The sequence below is a fragment of the Oncorhynchus tshawytscha genome, linkage group LG11 (genome assembly GCF_018296145.1).
Source record: "Oncorhynchus tshawytscha isolate Ot180627B linkage group LG11, Otsh_v2.0, whole genome shotgun sequence".
NCBI lineage: Eukaryota > Metazoa > Chordata > Actinopteri > Salmoniformes > Salmonidae > Oncorhynchus > Oncorhynchus tshawytscha.
The window spans coordinates 43073986-43100770 of record NC_056439.1 but is presented as its reverse complement, the minus strand read 5'-3'; the positions used below and the strand labels follow the sequence as shown (position 1 = coordinate 43100770).

The window sequence follows — 26785 nt, the reverse complement described above, 5'->3', positions numbered from 1 at the left end:
ACTAAAGTGCTGTTTGAATGAATGCTTACGAGCCTGCTGGTGCCTACCATCACTCAGTAAGACTGCTCATGGACTTAATTATAAGTCTAAATATTGCTGTTACATTGTACAACCTTCAATGTTATGTCATTATGTAAAATTCTGGCAAATTAGTTCGCAATGAGCCAGGCTGCCAAAACTGTTGCATATACCCTGACTCTGCGTGCAATGAACGCAAGAGAAGTGACACAATTTCACCTGGTTAATATTGCCTGCTAACCTGGATTTATTTTAGCTAAATATGCAGGTTTAAAAATATATACTTCTCTGTATTGATTTTAAGAAAGGCATTGATGTTTATGGTTCGGTACAGTTGTGCAACGATTGTGCTTTTTTTGCAAATGCGCTTTTGTTAAATCATCCCCCTTTTGGCGCAGTTGGCTGTCTTTGTTAGGAAGAAATAGTCTTCACACAGTTCGCAACGAGCCAGGCGGCCCAAACTGCTGCATATACTAGAGGTCGATTATGATTTTTCAACACCGATACTGATTATTGGAGGACAAAAAAAGCCGATACCGATTTAATCGGACGATTAAAAAAAAATTGTAATAATGACAATTACAAAAATACTGAATGAACACTTATTTTAACTTAATACGTCGAAATCAATTTAGCCTCAAATAAATACTGAAACATGTTCAATTTAGTTTAAATAATGCAAAAACAAAGTGTTGGAGAAGAAAGTAAAAGTGCAATATGTGCCACGTAAGAAAGCTAAAGTTTAAGTTACTTGCTCGATTCATGAAAGCTCGTGGTTCCTTTTAACACGAGTCTTCAATATTCCCAGGTAAGAAGTTTTAGGTTGTAGTTATTATAGGACTTTCTCGCTCTACCATTTTGTATTTCATATACCTTTGACTATTGGATGTTATAGGCCCTTTAGTATTGCCAGTGTAACAGTATAGCATCCGTACCTCTCCTCACTCCTACCTGGGCTCGAACCAGGAACACAATGACAACAGCCACCCTCGAAGCAGCGTTACCCATGCAGAGCAAGGGGAACAACTACTCCAAGTCTCAGAGCGAGTAACGTTTGAAACTCTAGCGAGCCATTTCACATCACATCTTTACACCAGCCTAATCTCAGGAGTTGATAGGCTTGAAGTCATAAACAGCAGAGCTACCTGCAATACGCACAAAAGTGCTGTTTGAATTAATGCTTACGAGCCTGCTGCTGCCTACCATCGCTCAGACTGCTCTATCAAATCATAGACTTAATTATAATATTATAACATAACACACAGAAATGCAAGCCTTATGTCATTAATATGGTTGAATCCGGAAACTATCATCTCGAAAACCAGACGTTTATTCTTTCAGTGAAATACAGAACTGTTCCGTATTTTATCTAACGGGTGGCATCCTTAAGTCTAAATATTCTTGTTACATTGCACAACCTTCAATGTTATGTCATAATTATGTAAAAATCTGGCATTTAAAAAAAAATATATATATTTTATAGTTTATTTAACTAGGCAAGTCAGTTAAGAACAAATTCTTATTTTCAATGACGGCATAGGAACAGTGGGTTAACTGCCTGTTCAGGGGCAGAATGACAGATTTGTACCTTGTCAGCTCAGGGGTTTGAACTTGCAACCTTCCGATTACTAGTCCAACGCTCTAACCACTAGGCTGCCCTGCCGCAATGAGCCAGGTGGCCCAAACTGTTGCCTATACCCTGACTCTGCGTGCAATGAACGCAAGAGAAGTGACACAATTTCACCTGGTTAATATTGCCTACTAACCTGGATTTCTTTTAGCTAAATATGCAGGTTTAGAAATATATTCTTCTGTGTATTGATTTTAAGAAAGACATTGTTTATGGTTAGGTACACATTGGAGCAACGACAGTCCTTTTTCGCAAATGCGAACTGCATTGATTATATGCAACGCAGGACACGCTAGATAAACTAGTAATATCATCAACCATGTGTAGTTAACTAGTGATTTTGATTGTTTTTTTTAATGAGAAGTTTAATGCTAGCTAGCAACTTACCTTGGCTTCTTACTGCATTCGCGTAACAGGCAGGCTCCTCGTGGAGAGCAATGTATTTAGAGCATTGGACTAGTTAACTGTAAGGTTTCAAGATCGAATCCCAGAGCTGACAAGGTGAAAATCTGTCGTTCTTCCCCTGAACAAGGCAGTTAACCCACCGTTCCTAGGCCGTCATTGAAAATAAGAATGTGTTCTTAACTGACTTGCCTAGTTAAATAAAGGTGTGAAAAAAAAGAAGAAATCTGCCAAATCGGTGTCCAAAATTTCAGATTTCCGATTGTTATGAAAACTTGAAATCGGCACCGATTAATCGGTCGACCTCTAGTGCGCACTTATTAAGCAACATGGTATGGGGAAAATTTCATTTTGGGCCATGGTCGCACACCGCAAACCAAAACCAAGAAGGATTTCAATCAGACACAACTGATGGAAGATGCATCGTGTCCCTGCCTCAACTTTTTGGGGATTTGAAAGGAATTTACAGAGCCCTATTTTAAGCACCACAATCTCATGAATATTTACGCTGTGTCATTGAGCGCTGCCTAAACCTCGGCTCGTTTGGCTAATGGCACATTTAGGAGGTTTAGCAAGGTGTTGAAACTGGACCGGGGCCTACGGCAACATTCATTACCACCTCCTCTCCTCCCCCTTGTCTCGAGAATAGAGAAAACGACACCATGACTGCTCTGCAGAGGGATGGCGATGTGCCCAGTAGGCATGAGACTGGTTGTGTCCTAGTTACCCGGGCATGAAGCCTATCTGACTGCCTCCATCCCAAACAGCACAACACTTAGCTTAGTCTACCCTTCTTCCATCAAAGCTACAACTACATCTGGAGGGTGGTTTGTCTGTACAGCCATTGAATAAATATACCTTTACTGTCACACTTAACTAATAATCCAGTTCAGTCCCTCCACAGCATTAAAGGAAAGAAATCCACCCAAAACCAGTCATTCCTTTTAATTATATAGTTTCAAATAACTGTGAGAAACATGGAAAATCTGCAGCTTAAGTCGACTACAAAATCCACAATGCAATGTGTTCTCTATGGTTTTGATTCTAAAACATCTGGTGGTTTTGCAGAAATACTCATAATAAACATTGATAAAAGATACAAGTGTTATTCACAGAATTAAAGAGACTTCTCCTTAATGCAACTGCTGTGTCAGATTTTATGGAAAAAGCATAATCTGAGTGGTCCTCAACCCAATCCAGCCAAAGAAATATCCGCCATGTTGGAGTCAACAGATCCCATTCCCCCCTCCTTTATAGCAGAAACCTGAAACAAGTTTCTAAAGACGGTTGACATCTAGTGGAAGCCGTAGGAAGTGCAACTTGACCCCATAGACACTGTGTATTCGGTAGGACCAAGCTTTGAAAAACTACAAACCTCAGATTTCCCACTTCCTGGTTGGATTTTTCTCAGGTTTTCGCCTGCGATATGAGTTCTGTTATACTCACAGACATCATTCAAACAGTTTTAGAAACTTCAGTGTTTTCTATCCAATACTAATAATAATATGCATATATTAGCGTCTGGGACAGAGTAGGAGGCAGTTCTCTCTGGGCACACTTTTCATCCAAAAGTGAAAATGCTGCCCCCTATCCCAAAAAGGTTCAATTGCAAATTTCTCGAGGTAGGAATATCTGCAAAATATGATCCAGTTTCTCATTCGTGAGAATACATCCTCGTATTGAAAACTGTTTATGATGGGGTTTTTTTTTATCTAAAAGTTGTATTCCTATTATCTTCCAGTGTAGTGAGAGCGACTTCATCACAGTGCTACATCATACCAGCCTGGTTTTCTGCCTGCTTGAATGCCAATAACTCAGATAAACATGAAATGACCCAGGGAATTGATAGAAGATCACTCAGAGATAAACAAAAACAAAATAACATTTAAAGTGGGTGAACCTTTCCTTGTAAGGACAGAAAACCAATTGTTTAATGTCCGGACCCGCTCTTCACTATACTACACTACACTCGGTATGTCACTTCAGAGGGGATGTGAGGGGAAAGAAAGAGTGTGCCCCAAATAAAGGACCTCTGGATCCCTCTGGGTTATGAATTTAGGTCAGTTGGCTGGGGCAGAAGAGAACTGGAGAGCGGTGAAGAAGTGTGGCCTCCTGAGATCACTGGCTCTATATCACAGAAACGTTGGTGACGGTGGAATGGAAACCAATGTCCTACATTCTAAATTTGTGACCTGTGAGGCAAACATTCGTAATACGCAGCTTTTCAGTCACAGCATTTTGTTTCGATAACGGCCGGGCCTGGCACGAACTTATTTGCATGGGTCACTAGCAGCAACAGTGTTCCATTCTTTGGATTTTCTTATTGCTTTCATAATGTTGTGTTGAATCATTTGTGCCATTGTGAATCTTGAGCTAACATTTTGGTGTGTGCATGTTGGGGGGACATGGGTAGAGAAATCGAGTAATCACTCTTGATTTACCTGAAAATATTTAGAACAATACTGTCAGTGTTACTGTCGCACATTGCAACGTGCTTTTCACCTGCTCCTAGTCACGGTTTCCCACTCATCCAGAAACGGTGAATGCATGACTTCCATGGCAACCAGAAGTTAATGAATCATTGTGTTCTTGGCACAGGGCCAGGGGTGACCTTCACAGAGAGAGATTAGGAGTTGTTTGACACCACGCTGAGTCCACCAGGCCGGTGGCCCTTGGCCCTCAGACCAGTATGGCGCACACACATGAACGGACACTATCATGCACACGGCCAAACATGCAGGCTGCATGAGAATGAGGCCTCTAGGTTATGGTCCATTTGATGAACTCAATCAGGAGAATATTCCTTCTTCATCTGCTCGTGTTGAGTAACTAATGCAAGCGTGGACAGCATTTAGCACGGTTAGTAAACATATATGTGAATATATTGTGTTAATTCATTTCCTTTGTGAGTAGGCTTGCAGCCTACAGTAGGTAGTTCCTGTCAAAATGTATTATGGTTAATTGTAGTTGAGGGAAAACACAAGATTACATCCTTTCTTTTGTAGTACGCCCAGGCTAGAAATGAAGCAACATTTCTCAGGTCTTCGTGATGTAGCTGGGATGTCTCCATTTGGGATTAGGATGTTTTTAAATCCTTGCATACAAAACATTCCTTGGCTAAGACAATGAAATAGCATTGACTTGTCCTCTGTCTAGCTTGCAACATCAAGGATGTCATACTCTGACAGCCTCTCAGAGAAGTAGTTGTTCTATTTCAATCTGTCAATGCTGCTCTCATCTTGTTCTTTATGATTCCAAGACATTACAGTTGGGCACGTTCCTTTTTATGGCAATGTCAGTTTTGTAAATAATGGAAAAACACTTGTCATTTGAAAATGTTCACAGCCATTGTTGTTTGAAGGGCTTGACTGCTAACAGGGGTATACGTGTGCTCCGTCTGTCGTACAGCATATGTCCAGTGGGAGCTACACAATAAGGTGACAAACGGCAGCGCTGCCAAAAACCAGGTGACTCAGGAGACTGAGGATATTGGCAGATGGCCACGGTGTGACGGAAACACTGGACGCCGAGGGGACTTGACACAAATGAGTGCCGAAGCCTCTCTTAATTACCTGTCTAGAGCAAGGAGTGCTCACAACACAACAAAATAGTGTTGTGATTGTTAGCCTAGCCTTTTAGCCTCAATTACCCTGGTAGCCTAGTCGGTTAACCTAGCTTTGCCTATTAGCATTGTAACTTTTGATTTGTGGTTTGGACTTTTGAACTTCTATTAGGTTAAGATCAGTCTGTGTGTGTCATTTTGAGGAACTTACAGTAAGTGAAAGCTTAAGGAGGCTAAACGTTCAATGAGATTAGTGTGGCAGCTTTTGGTTGACCAGCATGTGGTTTGATTGACTCAGCAGTCAGCCTCTCTGGTCTTCTTAGTGCTTCATTGATACGGTCCTTGAGCTTTGCATTTGCATAGAGAGCTAAAAAAAACTTCTTATGATTTCACTGTAGGAATATTTATGTGAAACCATTTCCCTGAAGGTTAAGTCTTCACCATGGTTCCAACCATTTCAACTGCCATTCATTTCTCTTCTGACTGAATGCACACCAACGTTGAGTTGCCTCTTCACCATCCCCTCCGCAGTGGAAGTCAATGAAACACTCCCCTCAGAATGACAGCTTTCCTCACAGGATTAGATGCATCTTACATGCATTGCTCCAGTGTTCACTTTAGTAGGAAGCACTTCCAGCAGCAATTGTATCACATCTCTGACCCATTTTTTTCCCCTTTCTATTTTTGTTTCTTCAAAAAAGCTTTCAAACTTTCAAAGGTTGAATTGACCAGGGACAAGTCATCAGTTATCTGACAGCGCTTTTGTCTCTTTGAGAAAGGTAAACCCTGTCCACCATCACAGCCCCTGCATTTTGCACTAACACACAAGGACGACTCATGGTTTGGCTGCTTCACAAAAGGGAACCTGTGTTTTGGAGTGTGGAAAACAGATTGTAGGGATGGGCGTTTGACAGTTGTTTACTATTCAAATAGACATTTTGTCAGAAAATTAATTGGTTGAGAGTAAATAGCTAGCAGAATGTCCGCTGTTAACATCTACCATGTGTATTTGCGTCATTCTGATTGCTTTTTCTCTGGTAGCAACAGCAAAAGAAGACATTTTTGCCATGATAGGACTGATTCTGTTACAAAAAATACTTTCTGGGGACTTTTTGCATTTGTGTCGTATTGTGGAACTCTTGTTAGATGAGCATCTGTAATTGCTATTTAAAGTAGGGAGAAATAGCATACCGATATCAAGGCCGTCTAGAGGGCTAAATGTGCACCAGTAGCTTAACTCAACGTTATAAAAACTACATTCAAAAGTTGGTTTTATTAAATTAAGAATTTCAAATGTCACAAGGATCATTTAATTTAAAGTTTTTTTCATTGTTAAAATCGGCCTAAAAAAAAATCGAACACTAATGTCTGTTCGGCTATCCGAATATTCGTTTAACCTTGCCCATCCCTAGTAGAGTGCATCCGCTCCGAGAGGAGCCATGGTAGACTATAAATAGGTCTTACGTAATCAAGTTTGATATGACATTATGTAATTACAGAGAGAGCTGCTAGACCAGGTACAAATGAGAGCCGTTCTTGACCAGAGTCTCTGTCTGCATCGTAGCCCAGGAGGTGTTGAATGTTGATATTAACGAGTGATGGCAGTGCTTATCACAGCGATTTAATGCAGGGCTCGGCTATGGTGTCATTTGAGCGGTAGGGTGCAGTGACAGACGGGGAGAGGGAAGGGAGGCTTGTCTAGGCCTTTTTGATGACGAGTGGGACTGGGAATTGCCAGGGACCTCTATGATATTGTCACAATACTTACAGTGCTTTCGGAAAGTATTCAGACCCCTTCCCCTTTTCCACATTTTGTTACGTTACAGCCTTATTCTAAAATGTATTAAATAAATACAAGTCCTTATCAATCTACACACAATACTCCATAATGACAAAGTGAAATGTTTGCAAATATATAAATGAATTGATACCTTATTTACATGAGTATTCAGACCCTTTGCTATGAGACACTAAATTGAGCTCCGGTGCATCCTGTTTCCATTGATCATTCTTGATGTTTCTACAACTTGGAGCTTGGAGTCCACCGGTGGTAAATTCTATTGATTGGACATGATTTGGAAAGGCGTGAGCACACACCTGTCTATATAAGGTCCCACAGTTGACAGTCCATGTCAGAGCAAAAAACAATGCCATGAGGTCGAAGGAATTGTCCGTAGCGCTGCACGACAGGGTTGTGTTGAGGCACAGATCTGGGGTAACGGTACCAAATGTCTGCAGCATTGGAGGTCCCCAAGAACACAGTGGCCTCCATATTCAATGTCTGCTTTTTTATTTTTACCCATCTACCAATAGGTGCCCTTCTTTGTGAGGCCTTGGAAAACCTCCCTGGTCTTTGTGGTTGAATCATTGTTTGAAATTCACTGCTCGACTGAGGGACCTTACAGATATTTGTACGTGTGGGGTACATACAGTAGATGAGTTAATCATTCAAAAATCATTAAACACTTGCACACAGTGAGTCCATGCAACTTATGTGATTTATTCAGATTTTTTTTTTTACTTAGGCTTGCCTTAAAGGGGTTGAATACTTCTTGACTCAAGACATCTCAAATTTTCATTTTTAATTAGTCAAATGTTCTAAATGTTCTTTGACATTATGAGGTAGTGTGTAGGCCAGTGGCACAATATACATGTAATCTTTTTAAAATTCCGGCTGTAACAAAACAAAATGTGGAAAAAGTCAAGGGGTGTGAATACTTTCTGAATGCTCTGTATATTTCTGCGTATCATAGTCTGGGTCATGGACTATACATGTGAAGATTACCCATTTCCTCTGATGGAAGATGAATTATGTAGAGATACTGTAGTATACAGGATATGTCCATTTATAGTTACTTGGCTAGCTCCTCAAAGTACCACTGCCCCACTTTCTATACAGCCCTACTCTCTACTGTACACTTTCACTATCTAGGTTGCTCACGTAATGTGTTATGGAATAGTTCAATGTTGTACATTCATAGATGGATGTATACATTCTGTGCAGTTATAGCAATATAATGCTAGAACTGCTCTCAAATCCCCCAGGATACTACACAATGTGTACACACACAGTGTTTTCTGACACCATTTACATATATTTGTATTATTATTGACAGGCTCTAACCCTGTATGTTGTCGGGAGCTTAGACTGCAACTCCGGAAGGCCAGATTCCGGCACTTCCACTTATTTGTTAGTTAATCTATAAGATAAGAATGCAAACTTCCTTGTCTGTAGCCGTGGTTAACCACGTTGACTTACGGCCTCCAGCATATTGATTGCTGCCGTAATGTGTCGTGCCAGACATGCAGTAGGTCTATTTTTAAAAGCAGGGAGCCGAGATCATGTATTTGGTGTGTGTGTGTCACTGAGCGATAATGGACCACCTGGTAAATAATGCAGCGACGGGAGAGCACCCTTTTGAGTTGCACCACCTTTTGTCATGAGAACTTTGCTCTCTCCTCTCCTCTGGCTCGCCTTAGAGAATCTCTCATTTGTCTTTGATTCTTATTTACCCCAGCTTAACCAATCCACAATACATAGAGGGAGCTTTATAGTGTACACGGTCTGTATTATGGCGGTCTATCCACCTTGTACTACTGTTGGACAAAAATCACAACATCTTCAATGAGGCTCTCGTAAAGACAGCCGTATAATGCACACACCATTTCAACAATCATATGGCGATCTATAGTGCTAATGTGATTCCACTTGCTGCTGTGATTGCTGGCCCTGGCAGGTTTTCACTCGGCAGCCAGTGAGTCTTGTCTTGGCATGTTTGATTGGTGTAGAGTAGACAGGCTTTTAGCGCTCTTGGCTAGCCTCCCACTGCTTGGCCTGATGAAAGCAGGCCCAGTGTACTACACTAATGGATAGGAGGCTCTCCTCTCGCTCCCTCTCCCCCCTCTCTCTCGTTCTGCCTCTCTCGCTTCCCCTCAACCTGCCTGCCTCCACTGAAGAGCTGAAGGGAAGACAGAGTCCACAAATCAAGGGGAATCACTTAATAGTCAGGAGGTGCCCATTTCAGTTGCTTTGTCACTAGATTAATAATTTACCACATCTGATTCCCAGGACTTCTCACCTGTCTGTTTGACACAGGGTGGTTTTGGTGACTCCCCATGCAGCACGTTGACCTTGACACAACCAGACAAACAACACTGTTCCTATAAACGACTCACACTGGCCAGTGTGTTGTCAGCTTGGCAGCCTTAGCACAGGTCAGGACATGTTCTCTCCCTGCAGCATGTGTAGACAGCATTGACTCATTCTCGGTCCCTATAGCAACCCCTCCTTTTTGATTTTTTTAGGAGGTAGATCAGCTTTAATATTGCACATTGTGGGTTCTATCTATGTAATTGTCTGCATTATTTCAAATCCCCCATATGTTTTTCTTATTTTCCCCCTACCATCCCTCCCCTAATTGAAATAAACTAATGGACAACAACGCTTAGGCTTCTACTTCCAGCTTATACATTTTACAGACACAGTACATTTTACATTCGTTAACTAGCCACTCATCCTTTCTGCCTCCTTCCACTTTTTGGTCTCTGAGAGGGAAGCTATTGTGTTAGCTTTCACTTGTCTGAGCAGTGAGCACTATGTATATGCCCGGCCCCTCCTTTTCTCCCTCGTCTCTCCCCAGTTGCCTAGCAGCGATGGGAGAGTTTGACAGTGTTGACATTTCCTGCACTGGGGCAGTTCCTGTAAACACTCAGAGACATTAAGTGACTGCTGTCTCTTCCTCTCCGGTCTCAGCCAGGGTGGATGAAAGGCAGTCAGAATCAGAGTTGAGAAGGCTCAAAATAAACCATTTTCTCAGAAATTGAAGAGAGGAGATGACGGCGAAGGGAAAGTGTTCTTTTATTACGACTGCTTTTATCTCGGGGCAAAAAGCAACAAGACGCTCGCTGCAGGATTAGAGATGTATTTATTCTGTCTGAGAGCATCCAGAAGGGAAGTGATTGTTACTGACAAGGTGCGTTTAGGCAACGAGCTGGTGTCACACTGCCTTTCTGACCAATGCAGAATGACACAGCAAATAACTGCATGTCTGGGACATGGGGACAGATCATGTAGATGCTTATTACTGAGCTATCTTCAATCACACATTGTGAATCTCATATCAGTTTTCCTTTGTCTGTGAAATGACAAACATTAGCCATTCTGAGTCGTAAACCAATCATTAAAAATACCAGTTGCAGAGCTGGAAGAGCATCACATTCTCGGATTCATCTCAGGAAATGTTTTTAACCAGGGCTCCTCTCTCTTGCTCTCAGCTCTGTGCCAGGCAAGATGACCACAGCCAGGTATCGGCCCACCTGGGACCTGGCACTGGACCCGCTGGTCTCCTGCAAACTGTGCCTTGGAGAGTTTCCCCTGGAGCAGATGACCACCATCACTCAGTGTCAATGTGTCTTCTGTACACTGGTGAGTGCACTTAAATCGTCTGTTCCCTATCTTGTCAATATGTCCCCTGTGTGCACCGTAGTGTGTATGTGTTGTGTTTTACACCGTCCTTGTCAATATGTCCTCTGTGAAAGAGCCGTATCCGTGTTGCACATGTTAACGTCCTGAAGAATAGTGTTTGTTCACCCACGATGTTATGCCTAAGAAGTCATGTGCTTTCTACCTCAATATGTGGATAGTGAAGTACTTGCAGTGAATACTAATGCAATTGTTTCTTCCATATAGATCCCGTGTTTACCATTGCCTTTGAATGCATAGATCAATGTAACAATATAACTGTCAACAAAGTGAAAGGAATTCTTACATGGCTGGAGGTTGTGAGCACATGCATCGCATACCTAGATCTAGGAGTGAGCAACTCCTATACATGTCAGTCCATGGTATTCCTCTACCTGGGTCTCACACTGAAACCTCAATGAGACCTCAACTCCCTTCATGATCTTGCAATTTTGTTTGTAATGTATCTACAGAAATACAATACTGGTCGTAATTTAACTTAACAAATGTATCCTACAGTCATTGTGGACTGCTGTCCAGTTGCTTGAATTCACAGAGGAGAGGCACATTGCCTTTTGACCTCTCCACAAGCTGGGGCCACGACTTTCCCAGCATGTGAAAGCCCGAGGATGCTTAGAAATTCAGCAGCATCCAACCCTGTTATCCCCTTCTTTTTAATCCCGCCATTTGACTCGCCCCTCAGTATTTTTGGAGTGAGAGAAAGTCAAAACATGACAAACAATTTGTTTGCCGAACAATAGAAAATTATGCATTAAAAGTAAATAACTGCAACAAATATCTTAGTTAAGGACTTAAGGTGTCTTCCAATCAGTGGGCCTACATCAAATGTATTGTGTTTTGTCTGTAATTGACATATTGAATATAAACTCAGTAGCAAGAGACTGAATGTACTGTAATGGTTTGGTAGGGGATCTCTCAAACCAGTCCGCTATCATTTATACTTTTGAACAGTGGAAACAATAACTGTCTGGCTGTCTTAGGGATGCACGATATATCGGTGAACATATCGATGTCAAGTTTAATGGTGATGTTAAAAACCGATGTCAAAGCTACCGTGCATACCTACAGTTGAAGTCGGAAGTTTACATACACTTAGGTTGGAGTCATTAACTTGTTTTTCAACCACTCCACAAATGTATTTTTAACAAACTATAGTTTTGGCAAGTTGGTTAGGACATCTACTTTGCATGACACAAGTAATTTTTCAAAAATGGTTTACAAACGGATTATTTCACTTATAATTCACTGTATCACAATTCCAGTGGGTCAGAAGTTAACATGCACTAAGTTGACCTATAAACAGCTTCGAAAATTATGGCTTTAGAAGCTTCTGATACGGCTAATTGACGTAATTTGAGTCAATTGGAGGTGTACCTGTGGATGTATGTTAAGGTTTTCTTCCGTCGAAAGAGAGTCGGACCAAAATGCAGCGTGGTAAGTTAGATACATGTTTAATAAACGAATAAGCACGAAATACAAAACAACAAACGGAACGTGAAAACCTATACAGCCTATCTGGTGAAATACAAAACACTGAGACAGGAACAATCACCCATGAAACACTCAAAGAATATGGCTTCCTAAATATGGTTCCCAATCAGAGACAACGAGAATCACCTGCCTCTGATTGAGAACCGCCTCAGGCAACCATAGACTTTGCTAGAACACCCCACTAAGCCACAATCCCAAAACCTACGAAAAAAAAACCCATATATAAACACAACACAAAATAAACCCATGTCACACCCTGGCCTGACCAAATAAATATATAAACACAAAATACTAAGACCAGGGCGTGACAATGTATTTCAAGGCCTACCTTCAAACTCAGTGCCTCTTTGCTTGACAGCATGGGGAAGTCAAAAGGAATCAGCCAAGACCTCAGAAAAGAATTGTAGACATCCACAAGTCTGGTTCATCCTTGGGAGCACTTTCCAAAAGCCTGAAGGTACCACGTTCATCTGTACAAACAATAGTACGCAAGTATAAACACCATGGGACCACGCAGCCGTCATACCGCTCTGGAAGGAGACGCATTCTGTCTCCTAGACATAAACATACTTTGGTACGAAAAGTGCATATCAATCCCAGAACATCAGCAAAGGACCTTGTGAAGATGCTGGAGGAAACGGGTACAAAAGTATCTATATCCACAGTAAAACGAGTCCTATATCAACATAACCTGAAAGGCCGCTCAGCAAGGAAGAAGCCACGGCTCCAAAGCCACCATAAAAACTCTACGGTTTGCAACTGCACATGGGGACAAAGATCGTACTTTTTGGAGAAATGTCTCTGGTTTGATTAAACAAAAATAGAACTGTTTGGCCATAATGACCATCATTATGTTTGGAGGAGAAAGGGGGAGGCTTGCAAGCCGAAGAACACCATCCCAACCGTGAAGCACAGGGGTGGCAACATCATGTTGTGGGGGTGCTTTGCTGCAGGAGGGACTGGTGCACTTCACAAAATAGATGGCATCATGATTATTAATATTCACTTACCTTTGATCTTCATCAGAATGCACTCCCAGGAATCCCAGTTCCACAATAAATGTTTGATAATGTCCATCATTTATGTCCAAATTCCTCCTTGTTGTTAGCGCGTTCAGCCCAGTAAATCAACTTCATGACGCACGAGCAGACAAAGTCCAAGAGTTCCATTACAGTCCGTAGAAACATGTCAAACGATGTATAGAATCAATCTTTAGGATGTTTTTAACAAATCTTCAATCATGTTCCAGCCGGAGAATTCCTTTGTCTTCAGAAATGCAATGGAACGCAGGTTGCTCTCACGTGAATGCGCGAGACTGAGCTCGTGGCTGCTGGCAGACCTCTGACTCATTCCCCTCTCATTCGGCCCCAGTCACAGTAGAAGCCTCAAACAACGTTCTAAAGACTGTTGACATCTAGTGGAAGCCTTAGCAAGTGCAACATGACCCCATAGACACTGTGTATTCGATAGGGCAAGAGTCAAAACTACAAACCTCAGATTTTCCACTTCCTGGTTGGATTTTTTCTCAGGTTTTTTCCTGCCACAGGCAAAGTGGGTTCTGTTATACTCAGACATCATTCAAACTGTTTTAGAAACTTCAGTGTTTTTTTATCCAAATCTACTAATATATGCATATTCTAGCTTTTATGGCTGAGTAGCAAGCAGTTTAATTTGGGCACGCTTTTCATCCAAAATTCCCAATGCTGCCCCCTACCCTAGAGAAGTTAAGGACCACAAAGTCAAGTTATTGGAGTGGCCATCACAAAGCCCTGACCTCAATCCTATAGTTAATTTGCGGTCAGAACTGAATGCGCGTGTGTGAGCAAGGAGGCCTACAAACCTGACTCAATTACACCAGCTCTGTCAGGAGGAATGGGCCAAAATTCACCCAACTTATTGTGGGAAGCTTGTAGATGGCTACCTGAAACGTTTGACCCAAGTTAAACAATTTAAAGGCAATGCTACCAAATACTAATTGAGTGCATGTAAACTTCTGACCCACTGGGAATGTGATGAAAGAAATAAAAGCTGAAATATATCATTCTCTCTACTATTATTCTGACATTTCACATTCTTAAAATAAAGTGGTGATCCTAACTGACCTAAGACAGGGAATTTTTAATAGGATTAAATGTCAGGAATTGTGAAACTGAGTTAACTGTATAAAACGTAGGTACATGACCATAACACCACGTAAAATTGTGCGCTACACGTGCAACACATCATTCCTAACCTAGCCCACACAATTTCTGCTGTGTGGATCGAGCATTCAACAAGTCAGGCAGTCATTTGAAAGATTAAGAACATTTCAGCGAGACAGCTCAAAGGCGAAATCCATTAAAGCCAAGATAATGAAATTCATTGCCTTTGACAATCTACCGTTCTCTGTCGTTGGTGATGTTGGCTTTCACCAACTGGTCGAGCACCGGTACCCACTACCAAGTGCGCTATTTTTCAGATGTTGCCCTACCGGAGTTACACAGTAATAGCGTCACTGCTATTAGCTTCACGACATGCATACTATGGAACGCCATTTGAGTCTTTGCGTGTCACAAAAGATACAGTAGCACAGTCAAAGCTGAACAAAAAAGTCTGCAAACACCGGCCACGAACTATGTGTTTACAATACCGCGTTAGTAATAAAGTATAATTTGTTTGACCGCAACTTCTGGGGTAGCTAGCTTTAGCTTGGTGCCTGGCTAGCACCAATACAAACAGCCTGAAAACAATGACCAATAGAAACTGCAGTCATTTTCATTTTTTCTTAGGACTGATTTAGGAATCCTTGTAAGTATTATTTTTATTTTTTATTTTATTTCACCTTTATTTAACCAGGTAGGCCAGTTGAGAACAAGTTCTCATTTGCAACTGCGACCTGGCCAAGATAAAGCATAGCAGTGTGAGCAGACAACACAGAGTTACACATGGAATAAACAATTAACAAGTCAATAACACAGTAGAAAACAAAGGGGGGAGTCTATATACAATGTGTGCAAAAGGCATGAGGAGGTAGGCAAATAATTACAATTTTGCAGATTAACACTGGAGTGATAAATGATCAGATGGTCATGTACAGGTAGAGATATTGGTGTGCAAAAGAGCAAGTAAATAAATAAAAACAGTATGGGGATGAGGTAGGTGAAAATGGGTGGGCTATTTACCAATAGACTATGTACAGCAGCAGCGATCGGTTAGCTGCTCAGATAGCTGATGTTTGAAGTTGGTGAGGGAGATAAGTCTCCAACTTCAGCGATTTTTTTGCAATTCGTTCCAGTCACAGGCAGCAGAGTACTGGAATGAAAGGCGGCCAAATGAGGTGTTGGCTTTAGGGATGATCAGTGAGATACACCTGCTGGAGCGCGTGCCACGGATGGGTGTTGCCATCGTGACCAGTGAACTGAGATAAGGCGGAGCTTTACCTAGCATGGACTTGTAGATGACCTGGAGCCAGTGGGTCTGGCGACGAATATGTAATGAGGGCCAGCCGACTAGGGCATACAGGTCGCAGTGGTGGGTGGTATAAGGTGCTTTAGTGACAAAACGGATGGCACTGTGATAGACTGCATCCAGTTTGCTGAGTAGAGTGTTGGAAGCCATTTTGTAGATGACATCGCCGAAGTCGAGGATCGGAAGGATAGTCCGTTTTACTAGGGTAAGCTTGGCGGCGTGAGTGAAGGAGGCTTTGTTGCGGAATAGAAAGCCGACTCTTGATTTGATTTTCGATTGGAGATGTTTGATATGAGTCTGGAAGGAGAGTTTGCAGTCTAGCCAGACACCTAGGTACTTATAGATGTCCACATATTCAAGGTCGGAACCATCCAGGGTGGTGATGCTAGTCGGGCATGCGGGTGCAGGCAGCGATCGGTTGAAAAGCATGCATTTGGTTTTACTAGCGTTTTAAGAGCAGTTGGAGGCCACGGAAGGAGTATTGTATGGCATTGAAGCTTGTTTGGAGGTTAGATAGCACAGTGTCCAATGACGGGCCGAAAGTATATAGAATGGTGTCGTCTGCGTAGAGGTGGATCAGGGAATCGCCCGCAGCAAGAGCAACATCATTGATATATACAGAGAAAAGAGTCGGCCCGAGAATTGAACCCTGTGGCACCCCCATAGAGACTGCCAGAGGACCGGACAGCATGCCCTCCGATTTGACACACTGAACTCTGTCTGCAAAGTAATTGGTGAACCAGGCAAGGCAGTCATCCGAAAAACCGAGGCTACTGAGTCTGCCGATAAGAATATGGTGATTGACAGAGTCGAAAGCCTTGGCAAGGTCAATGAAGACGGCTGCACAGTACTGTCTTTTATCGATGGCGGTTATGATATCGTTTAGTACCTTGAGTGTTGCTGAGGTGCACCCGTGACCGGCTCGGAAACCAGATTGCACAGCGGAGAAGGTACGGTGGGATTCGAGATGGTCAGTGACCTGTTTGTTGACTTGGCTTTCGAAGACCTTAGATAGGCAAGGCAGGATGGATATAGGTCTGTAACAGTTTGGGTCCAGGGTGTCTCCCCCATTGAAGAGGGGGATGACTGCGGCAGCTTTCCAATCCTTGGGGATCTCAGACGATATGAAAGAGAGGTTGAACAGGCTGGTAATAGAGGTTGCGACAATGGCGGCGGAAAGTTTCAGAAATAGGGGGTCCAGATTGTCAAGCCCAGCTGATTTGTACGGGTCCAGGTTTTGCAGCTCTTTCAGAACATCTGCTATCTGGATTTGGGTAAAGGAGAACCTGGAGAGGCTTGGGCGAGGAGCTGCCGGGTGGGCAGAGCTGTTGGCCGAGGTTGGAGTAGCCAGGCGGAAGGCATGGCCAGCCGTTGAGAAATGCTTATTGAAGTTTTCGATAATCATGGATTTATCGGTGGTGACCGTGTTACCTAGCCTCAGTGCAGTGGGCAGCTGGGAGGAGGTGCTCTTGTTCTCCATGGACTTCAGTGTCCCAGAACTTTTTGGAGTTGGAGCTACAGGATGCAAACTTCTGCCTGAAGAAGCTGGCCTTAGCTTTCCTGACTGACTGCGTGTATTGGTTCCGGACTTCCCTGAACAGTTGCATATCCCGGGGACTATTCGATGCTATTGCAGTCCGCCACAGGATGTTTTTGTGCTGGTCGAGGGCAGTCAGGTCTGGGGTGAACCAAGGACTGTATCTGTTCTTAGTTCTGCATTTTTTGAACGGAGCATGCTTATCTAAAATGGTAAGGAAGTTACTTTTAAAGAATGACCAGGCATCCTCAACTGACGGGATGAGGTCAATGTCCTTCCAGGATACCCGGGCCAGGTCGATTAGAAAGGCCTGCTCACAGAAGTGTTTTAGGGAGCGTTTGACAGTGATGAGGGGTGGTCGTTTGACTGCGGCTCCGTAGCGGATACAGGCAATGAGGCATCTAGGTTGCCACTTGTTGTTCGCCTATTGAAATTGAACTTCAGATCATTAAAATAAATAGCTAGCCAGCTACTTAACCCTGTTGCCAAAAGCAAACGTTTTAAGCAGCCAGCTAGCCTCATCTGGCTAGTGAGGCTCGACCGGACCGGGTTATGTGCTGTAAAGCTAGCCACAATAAGGATTAGGCACAGTAGTGGAATTTGCGGTTTGCTTTCAAAATAAAAGTATGCCATTGACAGTGGTACAAATAGTCGAATTATACATACTTTCATTTTGAGGGCTACCCGCAAAGTCCACTATTGGGGCCGACCACCATTAATCCGATAAGAACTGTTTTATAAATGAGGGTTATTTTAGATGATGACACCTAGCTAGCTAGGTAACTATATATCTACTGAAACAGATTGTCGTTATTTGACACGTCAAATAGTGTTATTTGACATACCTTTTTTGACATGCAAAGACCAAACTGCGTTCAATAGAAATCCTGGTTGAGAATGAAACCAATGAACAACAAAACAGCACAGCAAGTAAGTGAAAGAAATAGGTTTTGATTATGTTTTACTGGTAATGGGGACATGCATAAATGCCAACAAAATAACTGGTAATGGGGACATACATAAATGCCAACAAAATAACTTTTTGTGTGTGTGTGTGGATGTACTTTATTTAACTAGGCAAGTCGGTTAAGAACAAATTCTTATTCACAATGATGGCGCGACGACGCTGGCCCAATTGTGCGCTCCCCTATGGGACTCTCAATCACGGCCGGATGTGATAGTCTGGATTCGAACCAGGGACTGTAGTGACGCCTCTTGCACTGAGATGCAGTGCCTTAGACTGCTGCGTGTGTGTGTGTATTAACTATTTAACTGTACTAGAATGCTGAAAAGACTGCAAAAATGTTAAATATCAGTTATCGGTGTCGTTTTATTTTGGCAAAAATATTGGATATCGGTATCGGCCAAAAATGTAAGGTGTGTGTGTGTATTACAAGTCGGTCGTCGGAAAATAGTTTCATTGCGATGTTGTGGTTAGCATGCTTCTCTTCAGCTAAACGGACACAGTCAAGAAACCAGTAATGGATGGCAGAATGAATAGTTAATGCCAAAAGCAGAGAACTTCTACTACGGGGTTCAAAGAGGGAGAGGCACATTGGTTGTCACACCATACAGTATGCCAGGGATGGATAACTCCAGTCCTCGGGGGTCCTGATTGATGTTGCACTTTTGCCCTGAGGACTGGAGTTGCCCATCCCTGCAGTATGCCTGCACATTTTCTGATTGACTGCATGGCCAAGGAGTGAGATCAATTTCATACTCTTGGTTTTTATTTCAGTGCCTGAAGCAGTATGTGGAACTCCTTATCAAAGAGGGGCTCGAAACTGCTATTAGCTGTCCAGACTCTGCCTGTCCAGAAAGAGGACACTTACTGGAAAATGAGGTATTATTTACAAAAATGTTTAATTGTATAATTTGTATCAGGGACATATGCAATTCAGATATTGAAGGGGCCAGAGCCTAATGTATTGTACGATCTTTCAGCTTGTACTTTTCAGTGTACAGTTGCTTACTTTTAAGAATATGATATTACATCTACACACACACCAGAATTCATGTGAGTGAATTCATGATCACAAAGTTGTGGTAAGTTGATAATGCCATTTGATTTTACTGGACTTGTTGCTTGCTGTTTTCAGCAAAACAGAATACATGCAGAATTGACAGAAGTATCTTAAGTAAAAATGTGTTCAGATCAAGAAGACAAAAGGTAGGTTACACAGACATAACACAACTCAGTCGTGATGGATGATGGGGAAACTAGACGGAATGGCAGTCTGTTTGTGCTATCATTCCAACTCTGTATCACTCATTGTTATGACAATGAGCAATGAAGTTGGCAAGAACAAACTGATCTGGCACCTGGCTATGGTGACACTACAAAGTAGGGAAACTGACTATTTCATAAGTGAGGCAAAATGCATTGCATGCATACGATCAGATCATCAAGGAAGTCCAAAACACAAATTCCTATTATTAACGGTGTTAAATAACACTATGTGAAACCGATGTATTTTTTTTTTTTTTTTTTTTGTGAACTAATGTTATAAGGACAAAATTAAAAGAGATTGGAAGAAATGTGAAAATCTTTTTGGGAAATCTGTTGCAGCTCAAGTCTACTACAAAACCCACAATGCAATGTTCTCGATCTCCCTCTCTGGGCTAGGTAGCTAGCTAGAAACATAGCAACATACAATAATACCAAAGTGATCTGGTGTGCAGGTAATTGTTTTAAAAGCTTTATGAATTGTGATTGTCTGACGAGTTATATAAAGTGCTTTTGGAAAGTATTCAGATCTCTTGAATTTTTCCACATTTTGTTACGTTACAGCCTTAATCTAAAATGGAATAAATTAGTTTTTTCCCCCTCAATCTATACACAATACCCCGTAATGACCAAACAAAGTTTTTTAATTATTTTTTTACGTTTTTTAAAAACATTTTTCAAATGTACCAGCTAAAAGTTTGGACACACTTACTCATTCAAGTTAAAAAAAAAAAAAACTATTTTCTAGATTGTAGAATAATAGTGAAGACATCAAAACTATGAAATAACACATATGGAATCATGTAGTAACCAAAAAAGTGTTAAACAAATCAAAACATGTTTAATATTTGAGATTCTTCAAAGTAGCTACCCTTTGCCTTGATGACAGCTTTGCACATTCTTGGCATTCTCTCAACCAGCTTCACCTGGAATTATTTTCCAACAGTTTTGAAGGAGTCCCCACATATGGTGAGCACTTGTTGGCTGCCTTTCCTTCACTCTGCGGTCCAACTCATCCCAAACCATCCCAATTGGGTTGTGGTCGGGTGATTGTGGAGGCCAGGTCAACGGATGCAGCACTCCATTACTTTCCTTCTTGGTCAAATAGCCCGTACACAGCCTGGAGGTGTGTTGGTTCATTGTCCTGTTGAAAACCAAATTTGAGTCCCACAAAGCACAAACCAGATGGACTGGTGTATCGCTGCAGAATTCTGTGGTAGCTATGCTGGTTAGGTGTGCCTTGAATTGTAAATAAATCACTGACAGTGTCACCAGCAAAGCACCCCCACACCTTCATGCTTCACAGTGGGAAACAAAAATATCAACTTTGGACTCATGCTCGTGTTTTTATTATTGGTGTCCTTTAGTAGTGGTTTCTTTGCAGCAATTCGACCATGAATGCCTGATTTCATTGAGTCTCTGAACAGTTGGTCTTGATGTGTCGGTTACTTGAACTCTTTGAAGCATTTATTTGGGCTGCAATCTGAGGTGCAGTTAACTACAATGAACTTATCCTCTGCAGCAGAGGTAACTCTGGCTCTTCCTTTCCTGTGGTGGTTCTCATGAGAGCCCATTTCATAGCGCTTGATGGTTTTTGTGAAGTGTTCTGAATTGACTGACCTTCATGTTTTTTTTTTTTTAAGGGGTGGATCAGCTTAGTATTGCGGAAAGATTGATAGAAGCAACAATGTAATTGTCTGCATCATTTCCAATCTCCCATATATTTTGGGGGGTAAATATATGTATATGCGTATACATATGCGTATGCATACACATATACATACACATACCTATATAGCCATACATACATACATACATACATACATGCATACTTTTTTTTAGATAATACTTTTATTATTCCCCGTGAACCCTACCACCCTTCCACCAATTGGAGACAACTAATAAACAATAACACTTAGGCTTTAGTTCAAACATCTTATACAGATTTTACAGACAATCTATTTTACAATAGTTATATTTTTTGTTTTTACTCCTTCCTCTATTTCTATTTGTAACTGTGTTATTTCCCAACATTTCTGAATCTATATACATTTTACAGACCCCGTATGTTTTACATTGGTTATCTTGTTATTAGTCTCATCGTTCAGCTCCATTCAACCTCTCCCATCGATCTCTCAACACCATCCATTTTGGATTTCTATTTGCCATATATTTTTCAGCTTTGCTGTGATGCTTGACAAAAGTACTGAACCTTTCTATTCTCATAGCTTCTACAGATTGTAAATTAAAAATACAATTTTTTGCTAAAATAATTATTATAGGGGCCTCCCGGGTGGCGCAGTGGTCTAGGGCACTGCATCGCAGCGCTAGCTGTGCCACCAGAGACCCTGGGTTCGCGCCCAGGCTCTGTCGCAGCCAGCCACGACCGGGAGGTCGCTGGGGCGACGCACAATTGGCCTAGCGGCGTCCGGGTTAGGGCGGGCTTGGCCGGTAGGGATATCCTTGTCTCATCGTGCACCAGCGACCCCTGTGGCGGGCTGGGCGCAGTCGCCAGGTGCACGGTGTTTCCTCTGACACATTGGTGCGGCTGGCTTCCGGGTTGGATGCAGTGCGGCTTGGTTGGGTTGTGTTTCGGAGGACGCATGGCTTTCGACCTTTGTCTCTCCCGGGCCTGTACGGGAGTTGTAGCGATGAGACAAGATAGTAACTACTAACAATTGGATACCATGAAATTGGGGAGAAAAGGGGGTATAAATAAAAATATATATATATATTATTGATTGACTTTGGCTTTTCAAATCACCCAGTATTTCTATCTGCAGCGTTAGTTCTAGGCAAATCTTGCAATGCTGGACCTGTGACCAAAAACGAGCTACATATGGACAGTACCAAAATAAAGGCTCTAATGACTGCCTTCTCACAGCAAAATCTGCAGAGCTGGATTTATATATACAATACTATTGGTTGCAAGAATTTTGTATAGTACTTTAAAAATTTAAAGTTTTGAATCCGGCGTTGTTTTGCGCATCAATTCATAAACCATGTGCCATGGAATGGGTACATCGCAAATCTCTTCCCAACTATTTTCCAATTTATACAGCTGTCAATTTTTTTGGTCCTTAAATGAAATTGGTATGTTTTATTTACCACACTTTTCTTTAACCATTTATGTTCTTTAATACAGGGCCGACATACACGTTCCTTACTTTTTTCCCCTTCTTACTTGCCTCTTCCGTTTTTGTCGTAATGCTGCAATTAGTTGGTTGTAATTTTGGGTAGAGCAGACATTTCCATATGTCTGTGTTAGCTGCATGTGTGACAACTCCACCAGTCCTATTTATGATATCATTCGCTAAAATTATACTTTTTTTTTAAATTTATTTTTATTTCAGCAGATGTAATTTGAATAAAGGCCATTCTTGAACATACAGTGGGGCAAAAAAGTATTTAGTCAGCCACCAATTGTGCAAGTTCTCCCACTTAAAAAGATGAGGCCTGTCATTTTCATCATAGGTACACTTCAACTATGACAGACAAAATGAGGGGGAAAAAATCCTGAAAATCACACTGTAGGATTTTTAATGAAGTTATTTTAAATGGGCCCTTTTTGATTTTGTCTGGCTTGCCATTCCAAATAAAATTTGAATATGTATTTTTTCATATAATTTGAAAAGCAGGTCACTAGGTGTAGGCAAAACCATAAGCAAATAGGTAAACTGTGATATGACTAAAAGTTAATTAGGGCGATTTTTCCACAAATAGACAGGTATTTTCCTTTCCATGGTAGCAAGATCTTACCTATTTTTGTTAACTTTCTATAAAAAATTATGGGAGTGAGATCATTTCTTTTGGGATTTGTATACCGAGTATGTCCACATATCCATCAGACCATTTAATTGGTAAACTACACGGTAATGTAAAATTAGCATTTTTTTGGGTGATCCAATATGTAATCTAGTGCACTTAATTTTTATTTGGTTTTAATCCAGAGAGGATAGCAAAAGTATCTAGATCCTCTGAGGCCGTAGAGAGATTCTAATTGTGTTTTTAAAATAACATGAATCATCAGCGTACAATGACACCTTAGTTTTTAAGCCACTGATTTCTAATCCCTTAATATTATTGTTTGATCTACAGCTAACATTTCGATAGCAATGATAAATATATATGCCGATAGTGGACAACCTTGTTTTACTCCTTTAGATAGTTTAAAACTTTCTGAAATGTAGTCATTGTTTACTATTTTACACCTAGGTTTACTATACATAACTTGAACCCATTTTATAAGAGATTCCCCAAAATTGAAATATTCTAGGCATTTATATGTAAACGCCAGTCGTACTTTATCAAAAGCCTTTTCAAAATCTGCTATGAAAACCAGGCCTGGTGTCCCCGGTTTTTCATAGTGTTCTATTGTTTCCAGTACTTGTCTTATAATATCTCCAATGTATCGTCCATGTAAAAAACCTGTCTGATTAAGATGAATAATATCTGACAATACTTTAATTCTATGCGCCAGGATTTTTGCATCACAACACTGAAGTGTAAGAGGTCTCCAATTTTTTAGATGGACTGGATCTTTATATATACCACTAGGGTCCTGTTTCAACAATAATGATATCAGACCTTGTTGATTGTCCAACAAGCTACTGTTTATATAGGAGTGGTTAAAACATGCTGATAATGGTGCTCTGAGTATATAAAAAAAGTTTTGTATACTTCCACTGGTATGCCATCCAGCCCTGGAGTTTTCCCAGCCTTAAAGGCTTTAATTGTATCAAGAAGTTCCGCCTCTGTAATCTGGCCTTCACATGAGTCTTTCTGTACAGATGTTATTATTAGGAAAAAAATCCATACAATTAGTTTCAGTTAGTGGAGATGGAGGAGACTGAAATGAAAACACCATGTCTTAAAGTAATAATATATTGCTGTTTCTATTTGCTTATTTGAGCTGTACTTGCCATAATATGGACTTTGTCTTTTACCAATCACAACACAAGTGATTATCTCAAATGCATTAAGAAGGAAAGTAATTTCACAGATTAACTTTTATGAAGGCACACCTGTTAATTGAAATGCCTCTTGAAGCTGGTTGATAGAATGCCAAGAGTGTGCAAAGCTGTCACCAAGGCAAAGGGTGGCTACTTTGAAGAATTTCAAATATAAAATATATTTTGATTTCTACAATGTAGAAAATAGTCCAAATAAATAAAAACCCTGGAATGAGTAAGTGTGTCCAAACTTTTGACTGGTACTGTAGGAAAAAAAAGAAACTATCACATTTACATAAGTATTCAGACCCTTTACTCAGTACTTTGTTGAAGCACCTTTGGCAGCAATTATAGCCTTGGGTATGATGCTACAAGCTTGGCACACCTGTATTTGGGATGTTTCACCCATTCTTCTCTGCAGATCCTCTCAAGCTCTGTCAGGTTGAATGGGGAGCGTTGCCGCACAGCTATTTTCAGGTCTCTCCAGAGAAGTCGATCGGGTTCAAGTCCGGGCTCTGGCTGGGCCACTCAAGGTCTTGTCCTGAAGCCACTCCTGCATTGTCTTGGCTGTGTGCTTAGGTTCATTGTCCTGTTGGAAGGTGAACCTTCGCCCCAGTTTGAGGTCCTGAGCGCTCTGGAGCAGGTTTTTGTCAAGGATTTCTGCTCCGTTCAGCTTTCCTGACTAATCTTCCAGTCCCTGTTGCTCAAAAGCATCGCCACAGCATGATGCTGCCACCACAATGCTTCACCGTAGGGATGGTGCCACGTTTTCTCCAGACGTGACGCATGGCATTCAGGCCAAAGAATTCAATCTTTGTTTCATCAGACCAGAGAATCTTGTTTCTCATGGTCTGAGAGTCCTTTAGGTGCTTTATTGGCAAACACCAAGTGGGCTTTCATGTGCCTTTTACATAGGAGTGTCTTTTTGTTTTTTACATTGGAGTGTCTTTTTTTTTTTTTTTTACATAGTCTTTTTTTTTTTTTTTTTTTTACATAGTGTCTTTTTTTTTTTTTTTTTTTTACATAGGATCTGGCCAATTTACCATAAAGGCCTGATTGGTGGAGTGCTGCAGAGATGGTTGTCCTTCTGGAAGGTTCTCCCATCTCCACAGAGGAACTCTGTCAGTGACCATCGGGTTCTTGGCCACCTCCCTGACCAAGGCCCTTTTCCTCCGATTGCTCAGTTTGGCCGGGCAGCCAGCACCAGCCAGTCTTAGTGGTTCCAAATTTCTTCCATTTATAAGTGATGGGGGCCACAGTGCTCTTGGGGACCTTCACTGCTGCAGAAATGTTTTGGTACCCTTCCCCAGATCTGTGCCTCGACACAATCCTGTCTCGGAGCTCTACAGACAATTCCTTCGACCCAATGGCCTGCTTTTTGCTTTGACATGCACTGTCAACTGTGGGACCTTACACACGTGTGTGCCCTTCCAAATCAAGTCAAGTTGAAGAAACGTGTCAATTATGATCAATGGAAACAGGACGCACCTGAGCTCAATTTCGAGTCTCTGTACAGAGTGTGAATACTTAGGTACATAAACTATTTTTTTATTTTAAAAAATGTATACATTTGCCAAAATTTCAAAACCGGTTTTCATTTTATCATTGTGGGGTATTGTGTGTAGATTGAGAAGGGGATTATAAAAATAAATAAAAAATCTATTTTAGAATAAGGCTGTAACGTAACAAAATGTGGAAAATGTCAAGCTGTCTGAATACTTTCTGAATGCACTTTGACACATTCCTACGCGATTTCCAGATTTTCACAGATGGCCCACGTAGAAGTTAAATCATGGGAGATTTTTATTTACCCACTGATAGAAAATAGGCTTTCACTAAATTGACAAGTTTCATGATTATTTTTTCTGGGGGTGGACTATCCCTTTAAGGCGGAGTAACGGCCACAGAAGAGGATGTCCTGGGTGCTGTTGTGTTGGATTAAGAACAGAAAGGGGTAGGCTGCTTTGAAGGTGTGTTTTTAGGTTTGCAAAAGGGAGCAGATAGTCATATTCTGCAAGCATGGTGGTGGTAGCTGCC

General features: G+C 41.4%; 1 protein-coding gene across 9 annotated transcripts in view; it reads left to right on the top strand.

Moving 5' to 3' along the window:
* LOC112262029 (probable E3 ubiquitin-protein ligase RNF144A-A) overlaps positions 1 to 26785 on the top strand; it is a 90926-nt gene that overhangs the window by 32239 nt on the left and 31902 nt on the right. For 7 of the 9 annotated variants that reach the window (XR_002955269.2, XM_024437694.2, XM_024437698.2 and 4 more), the window contains 2 exons: positions 10887 to 11037; positions 19308 to 19412. Coding sequence is in view for 8 of the 9 variants with exons in the window: in XM_024437694.2 (XP_024293462.1) it covers positions 10903 to 11037; positions 19308 to 19412 (240 nt within the window). In the remaining variant the exon portion in view is untranslated. Of the gene's footprint in view, positions 1 to 10336; positions 10586 to 10886; positions 11038 to 19307; positions 19413 to 26785 lie in introns of those variants that run through there. The other 2 variants (XM_024437699.2, XM_024437700.2) reach the window with 2 other exon arrangements.